Below are 12080 nucleotides of genomic sequence, written 5' to 3' on the forward strand. Positions count from 1 at the left end.
TGGCGCGTTTAGAAAGAAGTGGATTCTAATTTCAGAAGTGTTCCCTTACTATTAACTATAGCTACAAGAGGGACATCAATCTTGACAAGGTCTTTTTTGAACCACATCTAAAAATGCAATGCCATTGTGTATTTTTCACCTGCTCTCTCCAGCCTGACCATAGATGGGCATTTCAATTTATGATTTACTTTATTTTTGTCTCTGTGACAGTGTCTGGGAAATGCTTCATGTGTCATCATTATGTCTCTTCTATATGTTCATTGCTGAAGGAGAGTAACTGGTGTCCTCCTCTGGAACAACAAGGGCATCAGTTTGAGTCATCATGACCCAATCTTCATCAGTTTGGAAATGTTCTCTTTAATGTTCCCTCTGACATGTCACACTGCTATGTTTACCTATGGATTATATATACATTTTCTTGCCCTCTCTTTGATTCCCAACATTAACATTCTTGAACAATGACATTAATTGACCCTGCGACAGAGGAAGTTCATCTGACAGCAGCTTCATCAGCCTGGGAATGGATTCTGGAAAACCGCATGGCCAAAAGGTCGCACTGCACCGCTGTAACAAACAGAAATCCATATTAATTATACTATGATTTGCAATACAAAGCATTTTAATTCCGTTTGGAGGATCAAGGACAGCTTTGCAAAAGAATTTGACATCCACTTGTTCTGAGCAGCAAGAAAAACGTTTTTGTTTTATTCATTGAGTTTCAGGTGTGAAGGACGATAGTTTGAAACCTTAATTAGGAATGCTGTGAAATAGATTTAATATGGGCTGCTATTGATTTATCTTCTTACAAAAGACAATGGCATTGGCTTTTTGAGAAGTATATCCACATAGAAAAGTCATCATGGCCAACAGTTTTAAAATTTGCACTATTTGGACTGTTAATTTGCAATTTTTGTTTCTACTGTTAAAATAGTTTTATTTATGATAAACCAAAACCATTCAATAAGATACATTTCATTTTACACAGTAATGATCCAATTGAATACAAAATGCATTTTTGTAATTTATGTTTATAAAGGACTAGAGTATCATGAAAGTTTATGTTGTGTGCTATGAAAATGAAATAAATAAACTAAACTAAATAAACTGATAATATTTCAATTTAAAGACCCACTGCAATGAAAATTGTGTTTTTTGGTGTTTTAAACACGTTCTTGTAGCATGTTTTTCCTGGTAGAGGACATACATAATGAAAATTCAGATTAAATTTGCATTTCTGAGTATTTCTTTCTTCAAATTGTTGGAGAATTAAGAGCAGTTACAAAATGTGATGTTTGAAAACGCTCTTAGTCGTGACGTAGAAACTGCGATGGGTGGGGAAAAGTTTCCTTCCTCCATTATGATGCATCCACCTGCAGACAAATAGATCCCTGCAAACCTTTGTCTTTAGACTATAAAAGGCCATGCAGTAGATCTGGTTAGTAGCTTTTACACTGTTTGGATCTTTGCTCTACGATATATTATGTATTCTTGAAAGTTTTGCTTCATTTGGTAGCTGTGAAAACTCCTTTGGACCAAATGACTAATTCTTGGTCAACCTTAAAACAAGGGTCCTATTAACATGCAGGTGAGCTCTGGAGCTGCTCATCCTCAGTAAGAATACACAACAACTAATCTGCAGATCAAGGAGCTTATAGAGGTAAACCAAAAAGAGTAAACAAAGTAAAGTGCATTTAAAAGCACGTTACAAAAAGTCTCAAAAGGCATTGTTAATTAAACCATTGTGGTATGGAGCTTTTAATGTTTTTGATAGTCAAAGAACTAGAAGATAAAGTTGGTTCTTCTTAACTTTTCTTTCTGTTTAATGCTTGTATTTTCTGGATATTTATGGGAAGTTTGGTCAACTCAAGGAAAGAGAAGCAAATCAAAAGAAGGTGCAGATTATTTAAATTCTTTATCCATTTTAAAAAGGTTATGCCTGAAAAAAAATCCTTTAGGCTGTCAGAACAAATCTGTATTAATTAAATTGTGTCCGATTCTGCTCCAGAGTGTGGGCCAAGGACCAGGGAAAAACTCATAAAAAAATGTGTTTTCTTTGTAGGTTTAACCAAAAAAGGAATATGTAGAGACTTGAAAAATATAACAAAAGACAAATGGGGAAGGCAAGAGATGGGAGCTTTATTATCTACAAAATATTCCCAAGGAAATGATGAAGGAGCTCATAACAAGAATCACTTCTCTGCTCATTCAATGAGACAGGCCTTTTATAAGGTGTGGCCCCTATAGATCAGGCGGCTTCAACCATTGAGTGTTTATAGAGGACTGCCTGTGACATCACCAATAGAAAATGACTGAAGCCAATTCAGTCGTTATTTTTCCGCGACATGGAGATCGCCATTTTGGAGCCAGATGACAGTGATTGGTCCGAGTCGGACTGAGTCAACGTTTCTATGACAACTACTGTCACCAATCAGGAATAATTGTTTTCAAAGTCCAGACCCTTTCCACTGAAAGCGGGTTTGTGTAGAATACAGCAATCAAACATTCGAGGCTGGGACCAGCAGGTAACACATGCTTTTTCGAAGGCATCTGATTGGTCAATTTTTTAACTTTATTCAACACACTCTCAGTAAAATGCGTACATATTCCACGACTTTGCACTCTGAAATACCGTGTATAATATACGCCAAACACGCTTTTTGCGTGCATATGATACGCAATGGTAGAGAATAGGTTGCGCCGGCGTACAATATACACGACTTTTTAGGTTTCGTTTTGATCACGTGGTCAGAAATCCTCCGGCTCTTTTCTAAATGACGTCGTTCCTGGTTAAGGTTAGGATTACGGTTATGGTTAGGGTTAGAAAAGCAAATTGTTCGTTTGTGGGGCTGTCTGTGATGCTCACGGCTCCACCAGGGGACGTGTCAAACGTGGAAAACAGACTTTAACACGTTTAGGACCGCGCGTATTATATGCACGCAAAAACCGGTTTTGGCGTATATTATACACAGTATTTCCCAAATCGTGGGATATGTACGCATTTTACTGAGACTGGGCTGGAGTGTGAGTACATTCAGCTATCACAAAGAAGCATAAAAAAATAGTGAAAAATAATTTTTTATAAAATAAATAAAAAGAAAAAATTGATATTTGTGCCACAATCCAACGTTTTTTGTAGGATTTCATGATGATGATGAGAAGATTTAGCTTTTTGAAAAAAGATTAAAATCAAGCAAAATATATATTTCTAAGTTAAACACCCAAAGTTCTAGATAAGCAAAGTGTAAAGTAGTTTGAAGAGCCAACAACCCCGATGTCATTCAAACATGGAAGCATTGGGAGTGCATGAGCATGCATGGCTTCCAAAGACATTGTGTCACTTGCGTTTATTGATGATATGACAGAAGCCAGAATCACCTGAATGAATCCTGAAGTGTACAGGGATTTACTGTCTGTTCACATTCAAATGCTGTAAAGACCACTGGACTGCACCCTTCAGCACAGATGAGCAATTATGCAAATCATATCAACATTCCCCAAAACAACCCAAAAAGCTTCAGATATAAAGACATTAAATATTCTGTAATTATCAAATTGATAATATTATCTTTTACTAAGCAGTGTTTCATATTTATTCACTGCACTGAAAAAAAAAAAACTGGTGGTTTCCAGACTTCAGGTATTACTATCCGCAGAGGATTCAAGATAAACTTTAAAAAGAAAATTACTTTCATATGGCTGTGTCAATTTGTCTTTTTGTAGGGGGCTGCCATTTTTATAACTCTTCAATTTGAATGTCATTTGAAAGAGGAAATTTTTTTAAAGCTGCAAGGAAAAAAAACACATTAGAATTATTGCTTGGGATTCTGCATTAATTGAACATAAAATGTGTTCTGGTGGTTATCTAAGTCACAACAACAAAATCACCTAATATTGGTGTGCACAAACATGTGTTTTCATGCATCTAGTGATCCCAACATGTAAAAAATTACAGTGCAGAGGGAGGGAAGAAAGCGAATCTCTAACAATTATCCCAGAAGCTAAATGAAATCAACCTGGAGTAATATCAATGTGATGAGATGGGGTGTGTAGATTTACCTGCCCTGTCATATCAAAAAACCCCCCTCAAGTTCTGATTCTGCTATCCTAACGTACATGATGTGAACCATGTCTTGCTTAAAAGATCTCTCAGAAGACTTATGATCAAAAATTGGAGACTTGCATGAAGCTGGAATAAATTTACAAAGAGTCTAAGAGTCTTTAAGACCCACTCTGATGAAAATTGTGTTATTGGTGTTTTTATCAAGTTTTTATGGCATTTTTCTGATGATGGAGGACAGATATAATAAAAATTAGCTTAAATTGGCATTTCTGAGTATTTCTTTATTCAATTTGTTGTAAATCAGGAGCAGATGAAAAATACCATTTGAAAAAGCTTGCAGGTGTAACATAGAACCCCTGGGAACATTTTTTAAATAGATAAAAAGATGATTGGAGTGGATTTTGTTCATGTGTACAAGGTAAAATAAACTAATTACAAATAGAGAAGGTTTAGCACTGTTGCTCCTCTAGACATAATTGAGGTTATTGACCAGTTAAAAGGTTCACTTACTTTTTTCACCCAAATTTTTAGACATTGTGTTCATAAACAAGAGAAAACATGATGTTTGCGTGATAACAAGAAAAATATATCTTTCTATTGTTGTGACACGTTTTCTGTTCAATCCATGCAGAAATCCAAGTAATCCCAAACAGTTCACATATTTTTCTTGCAACTGTAAATATTTTTAAGATTATTTGAAAATAGTCCAATGAAAATATGTGGATTAAATCCACATGTACTACCGTCGCCTTTTGAGGTCTTTATTTATGACCAACTTTATCACAGAGGAGATTACAATTAATGGCTAAAGGAGTTCAACCTCAAATTGAAAAGAATTAACCATAATTAGCACACAAAGTAATAGCTAATATGATGGCAATTGCTACAAATGTAGCATAAAACCTGCAACCTTAGTCCTAATAACTGTTGTAAGCTGAAGGCTATTTTTAAACAAAACCAATCAACTTGGTAATGACCACATACCTAATAGCAGAGTAAAACAAAGTCGACTTTTCTCTCTTGGCTCTGCTGTGTTCACACCAGGGTCCTTACCTTTTATGTTGCATGGGGCTTTGGATGTTACACAACAAACCACAGGTAAACTCAGCATCATCACACCCACACAAAACCCACAGCAGGCAGTACACCAAATGAAAAAAAAAACGAAAAAAAAACGATGGTAACTTTTTTTTGACAGCCGGTAAACTCATCTAATTACTAGCAGCTTATTTTGTTCCAATTCTTTGTTTCTTCAAGGCCACAGGATGTAAGCTGTGAAACAATCTCCAAGCCAGTTGTCGCAGGAAGATGGGACATGGTGAGCGGGGATTTACTGGCTTTGATAGTTATTGGATGGAGTATTTCCTTTCTCCTTTTCTCACCTTCTGCTTTTCTGCTGTTGCTGCCTTCCTGAGCATCGGTCCAAACTGACAGTAATGAAAACAATAATAATGGTAAGAACGGCATCTCTTCAATCTCACTTTTCATGATTACGTGGCACTCCCATTTCCATTTCTGCTTAAATTATATTTAACTCTATCTTTTGTGGCCCACAAACAGGATTTGTAGTACTTATCTGAAATGAAAGGGCATTTTTAACAGGGTTTAATAACAAGAGAGGACAACACAGTCCATAGCAATAAAGCTGAAACGAATTAATTTCCATGTGGCTGTCAACACAGAGCGTTCCATTCTTCCGCACATGTCCATTCCGACTCATAAAAATCTAAGAGAAAAGAGGCAGGAGGCTATTAGTGCATAATCTGCTGCCGTCTAGCATCAGCATGGTGATTACAGAAACTCTGAAGAACCTTCATCTTCAGCTTTTAAGAGCCCCTTCAAAGAGCCACCAAAAAGTCAACATAAAAGCAACCAAGATCTTTAAACCTTCCTCAAGAGTGTCAGGCCGAGTGGAAGTGGTGGACCATCAAAAAAAAAAGGAGAAGAGGGAGGCACGTCCTCCTGCATCTAAAGTGGTCAGCAGTTTGTGTGTGCCTCCTGTTCCATAATGGAATAGCAGCACAGTTTGTTCGCCAAACACAATTAACAAGGTTTCTGCTGCACATCAATACTGCTATTTGCATAAGGTATTGATCTGAAGTCCTTATAATCACAAAATGTTAATTGCACCAATTAATTCTCAATCTGTTTGTGCCCTTGTCTGGCCGCCTTGAGCCCTGAAGGTCAGTGTGAAAATGAACTGCTCTTTGATTCTCCTCCAGGAAAAGATTTTTTCCCAAGACAACACAGTTTGCTACTCTCAAATCAAAGGGCCTTCCATCCTTTATCATTATTATCATTCCACGTGAGTAGCAGCTAATGGCTTTGAAATCTTGTGATCTGATTTGTCCTTTTAAACAAGGTTTTTCTTGTCTCGTTCATTAACCGAGGCCGTCTCTTCTCTCTTTTTTTTTTTGCAACGCCGCAGCTATTTACACCACAAAGACGCGGTATCTCCCTTCTTATTGACTAATAAGTCATTTTCTGAGACAATACATTGGCCGCTTGATTCATAGCCTGGACATGTTTTCTGTGTTTTCCTGACTGCGGTCCTGCTGCTACACCATGTTATTACAAGCTGAAACCTGACCTCCTGGCTTATTGTCTGCTTGAGATGATCAGAATAATAAGCCCGAGCTGTCTTTTCACTGATTCTGTGATATGAAGGTAGGTTCTTTCGTATGTGCCATATTATATAGCAATGACATATGTGCCAAGAAACTAAATAAAAAAACTCCTATTGACCCTATAGATCACATATATACCAACACGATGTGAGTGATTTCTCTTAGTTATATGAAGAGATAATATTTTTACAGATGCTGTTTCTCAACATTGATTGGACTCTGCGTTAATTGCTTTTTTTCCCCCTCTTTTATCTTTAAACAACAACGCAATTATAGGCTTTGCGCCGTGTTTCACTCACCAATATCTTTGCGTAGCAGTGCACCAGTATCTCTCTCCCAGTCCCCGTCATCCATGCCTGAACACAGCCAAATGAAAAACGAGCCACCTTGTGTGAAAGATGAATTTCAATCCACTACACCTGTGCCACCCCGGCAAATGAAAGAACTGATTGCCTCCAATTGCATATTTAAAATGCTTAATTCCTCCATTAAGAATCCTATTTACATGAATTAGGGACAATTAGCATTTTCAGACCCACTTCAACTTTGTTCGCCCCCATCCATTAACATTTGAAAGTGTCGGCTGGCAGACACAAGAAAGCCCTTCCGTCTGATTTGTGCTGACCCCCTATGACGGTCGCCTAGATGGACTTTTTTTCTTTTTTTTTATTCGTATCCTCTCGCCAAGGAAGAAGGGGAGGGGGGTGGAGGGGATAAACTGGGCAACTATAGTAAGTCACCTCATTATGGTTAATCAACAAAAGCCAGGGAATGAAAGACAACAGGGGGAAGAGCGGTGGGATGTCTGATCTAGAAAAGCTAAGGTGAAAGTCTTCAACCTCACACTGCTTTCATCTAATGGATATTACATTCATTCTATGTGGCAGAGCACATGTGTTGCACTCCTAATAGTCAGTGCAGAGTCAAGGGAAAAAAATGAAAAGATTAAAAAAAAAATCTGTGGTCTCAATGGCTGTCAGCAGTTAAAAGGAAATAATGAGGGAAAAAGTTGATAAAAGAGGTGAGGATGAGTTTCAGGGTGTGAACCTGTCAGGTTTCTAAAGTTATTGGACCTTGTAGCTAAATCCAGTCAACACAATTAAAAGAAGGCCTAAGTGAGGACTCGAGTGTTTTCCACTGGTCACCAATTACAGCCTGTGATTCAAAGTGCTTACACATCCTCAAGATGAGCTTTTTGATGGAGAAAAGCCGTCATCTTCTAATGAAGATGACAGGCGCTGTCGCACTCTCCAGAGAATTTATGAGGGAAAAGGGGCCCCCGCATCATGTGAGTCATGCGTAATGCTTTTCATTGCTGTAGTCACTCGCGAGAGAGGACGAGAGTGCTTGTTTTGATGATTATATTCACTCTTCCAAATGTATTAATATCTCTTTGAGTTACATAAATCATTGTGTGTTTGTCCGTGGACACACACTCACAGGCAATGTGTGTTTATGTAAAGGAGGGAGAGGTTGGGTTAGTAATGGAAATGGGTGGATTTATGTGTGCCCATCTGTAAAAGTGCAGATAAATCCTTTACGTCCACAGTTATTATCACTTACCCTAACTGTAAATATTAAAAAAGCCTTTTATAATTGCCATACAGCATTTGACTTGAATTATGAAAGTGTGCAAAGATAATTGAAAGAACAAAAGTAGATCAGAACTGGATTATGACAACTATACAGAACTTTAAAATGATATACTCAATAGGGGTGGTATTATATAAGTTCGCTGCTTTGCACGCCTTTTCAATCAATAAGCTCTACTTAACGGAAGTTAATCACTTTATCTAATCAACCTAATTTGATTTAAGTGTTTACTGTAAGTAAAGAACAAGGAATGCAACAATTCGAACACATAACCAAAAAATAGATTGATATCAGATGTTTTCTCCTGATCGGTGCCGGCTATTTAATTTATTCTCATTTTATCAGCGCTTTATATTTCAAGCTTATTATTCCGGATTAAGATTCCACTAGAAGTCTGCATGACATGAACGGATGACAATATATTTTAGTGGTAAACCACAGCAGAACAATGCAGCAGTTCAAGCAGGAAGCTAGCAAAAACAGCTGAGTCAAGCTAGCGAGATGCTCTAAAACCCTTTTAAAAATGCTTTAAACTGACAGCAAGTGTCTCTATTGGTTTATCTTAACCCAAACAACAACTTAGAAATGCATTTCAACAAAAAAAGTTATTTTACTTATGTTAAGCTAATTAGTTCCCTCCATTCTGCTGACAGACGGGCGGCTGTATTGCAGCTGCTAACTGCTAAGTGCTAGCTAGCTGCATGATTTAACCACTCAGGATCCAGGCTGTTCTTTGATTATTTTTTTTCTAACAGAGAAATAAAAGTTAAGAATAATTAACTTCTGTGGTAATAAAACTGAAAATGTGATGTCTTAAGAGGTTAAAGCTTTAAGAAGTTACAAAAAAGAATCCCATAATATTAAAGAAAAAAAAGTTGTTTAATTGTTCTAATTATATCAATCATGAATACTCATTAGAATATTCCTACTACAACAAATAAAAGTCATCTTTAATTTTTTAAGAATTTTAAATGAAGATATATATCACATGTGGTTAATAATGGTCAATAGATCTAAAGATATTAAAGATAAAGTCACTAAACTCTCTCACATAACCTACATTTACTAGGTAAGTTAATTTTTTAGATAGTTGCACTAATTTTATTTGTTGTTAAAGCTACTTCACAGAAGCTCTCTGTGTAAGTGTTAAATATAAAATAATGTTAATAAAATAAAACTAAGGAAAAACCTGAATCTGATAATTTGTTCATTTTTAAAATGTGTTACAAAAGCATCGGATTGGAACATGGTATCAGCAGATCCTCAAAATCAAATGACTCAGAATTGGATCAGGCCCAAAAGAACCTGTTGGGACATCCCTGATTGTAAGCATTACTGTAACAAATCTCTATTTATGATTATGAGTAAATACACAGTTATTTTCTTCTTACATTATTTTTGTTTTTGTTTTTTAATCAAGGTATTTTGTTTTCTGTAATATCTTTGATATATCTATGTGATTTTGTTTTATCTATAATCAATGCTTGAAATAAATCAAATCAAAATCATGAAAAATGTATGGACCATTTATGTAAATGTCAGTTTGGGGAGATCATGAACACGATGTCTGTTACTAAAGAAAAGGAACTTCCTCAACAGATTTAGGTCTCTTTAAGAATTTTGGTTGTGACTGAAAGACTAAAAAAGTTCAGCATTTACATATTGTGAATCAGCAATCATTGACTTCTTCACAAAATGGGAAATAAACTAATTTGAACCACCCAAAGTAGGAAACAAGAGTTTTGTAATTAGAAAACACTGGTTGATCAGATTAGTTGACATCAAGTTCAGAGTGTGGAAAATAATCTTTCAGATGCTGCAAAAGTCCTTGACAAACAGTTCGTTGGAAGAGAATTAAATTAAACTTGCAGATCTATTCAATGTCCTCTTGTGATTTAGTTTAAAATGTTTTGCAGCAACAAGAATACATCAGAAGTGTGGTCCATCTATAAGAATGTTGGGCAACTCTGTATTAATTTTATTTTATTTTTTTTAAATAAAATGTGCTTTTTGGGAGCTCTTGGAAAAAAGAAAGAATAAAAGTATTTAAAAAATAGAAAGTTTCTTTGACAGCTTTCTCCAACAGAAGATAATTTAAAAACTTCATAAACAGGAATAAAGCAAAACAAAAACAGTTATATGAATTTATTGACATTTTTTAAAATTATTCTCTCGCTTTGTCGGATTCACACTTTTCAGACATGGTTCACCTCAGGTCCTCTTCACCACTTCTACTCCTCCTTCCTGAAAGGGAAAAACGTTTTCACTAATTTTAAAACCCTTGTACTCTCCAGCCTTTGTCCTGCTCCCTTTCATGATGAAGTGACCAACAGAAAAGATAAGAATAAAGCTCTTAGCTGTGCTTCTGCGTAATCGTTCATCATTTTGAATCATTTCAGTGTTCATCAAAAACATCAGGTTTTATAATCCAGATCTCTACAAGCATCAGTCAATGTTTTCTAGGAATAATCATATTCGAATCACTAAATCGGTAAAAAGTCAAATGTTTATACTTGTATATCATTCATTTATCGTCAGTCCACATGTACATACTTTCTTCCTGACACAAACTTATACTTTAAAACGTTTTTCCCACCTTTCATCTAAAGTGTTTGTCACTGTGATAGACCTCAAGGTTTTCTCTCAGATTGCCCCAGAGTACGGAAAGCGCCCACTCAATTCACTCCAGTTATATTTAAGCCTTGAAATTTTCTCGTCAAAAGTGGAAGCAAGGGGTCACTTTGACCTGCCACGAAAGCCACATAATACACAGTAATTTAGCAAAAAAAAAAAAAAAAAAACAACGCTGGCGAACGTTGTTCAAGAATTTCTGTAAAATACCATCATGGCTGTGACAGTTTAAGTATCCTGTCAACCAAATCACACAAAAATTATTTTTCCTTTTAACCCGAGAGGACAGCTGGGAGCTCTATAAGTCTCTTTACTATCTTACCGCCCGAGCTGAATCCAAAGACGAAACAGCACAATGCAGCCATTAAACCACACATTATGTTAAAAAGAAAGACGATTAGTGCTTACATGATGAGTTTCCTAAGAAAAAATACATGTCCTCTGAAAGAGGATGCAAATTATAGAGTTCAAATGACCTCCTCTCTAAAATCAGACCATCTTTGGACCATAAAAGGTAGCAGGCAGATTGCTGACCCTCACTGACTTGCAAACATCTACAGAATAAACTTTAATAATTTTTTTTAACCTCCTGAGAAAGAGTCATGGAGCCCCACATGTCAAAAATTAAAAAAGAAATGTGGGAAGATTTTTAGGCTGTTCTAGTGTGTCCCAAAAAAAATCCCCCTCCATTGATGAAGAATCAGGCTAATTTAACTGACAGTTTGAAGATGTCAACTTTTTTTAGTGTTAAATAACCTTTTTGATCCCAAGAACTACATTCTCTAAAATTATTTTGAATACAACCAATCCTCATTAATCCATAGGCCTACCATTCAAAAATGTATTTACATTTTTTTTCTGCTTGCACCTCTCAATCGTCATAAACAAAAATGCTTTGTTTTCATCAATGCACTATTTTTTATTAATAATATTCTCCCTGAGCATAATCCTTGCTTTTATTAGTAATATTTTTCTAAATATTGCCTAGATGTAATTTATTTTTTACTTTGAACCTGTTTTTTTTCTTTGCAATCTAATTAAATCCCAGCAGTAAAGCTAACTAAAAAGCTGTGTTTGTGAATTCTGAACCCAACTTTGTTTATACTTTTTGTTATTGCAGTTTTTATAATGCCTGTAAGTTGTGTGTGTTTGTATGTGTGTTTTGGTAA

At 35.9% G+C, this 12080-nt stretch overlaps 1 protein-coding gene across 3 annotated transcripts in view; it reads right to left on the reverse strand.

Annotated features, from left to right (window-relative positions):
- Nucleotides 1-337: 337 nt before the first annotated feature.
- Nucleotides 338-12080, reverse strand: part of stk33 (serine/threonine kinase 33) — a 30734-nt gene continuing 18991 nt past the window's right edge. For 2 of the 3 annotated variants that reach the window (XM_024296121.2, XM_024296123.2), the window contains one exon: nt 10411-10524. In XM_024296121.2, coding sequence (XP_024151889.1) covers nt 10492-10524 — 33 coding nt within the window. In that variant the 3' untranslated portion in view covers nt 10411-10491. Of the gene's footprint in view, nt 565-10410; nt 10525-12080 lie in introns of those variants that run through there. The other variant, XM_024296119.2, reaches the window with a different exon arrangement.

The sequence above is a fragment of the Oryzias melastigma genome, linkage group LG3, assembly GCF_002922805.2.
Source record: "Oryzias melastigma strain HK-1 linkage group LG3, ASM292280v2, whole genome shotgun sequence".
NCBI classification, from domain to species: Eukaryota; Metazoa; Chordata; class Actinopteri; order Beloniformes; family Adrianichthyidae; genus Oryzias; species Oryzias melastigma.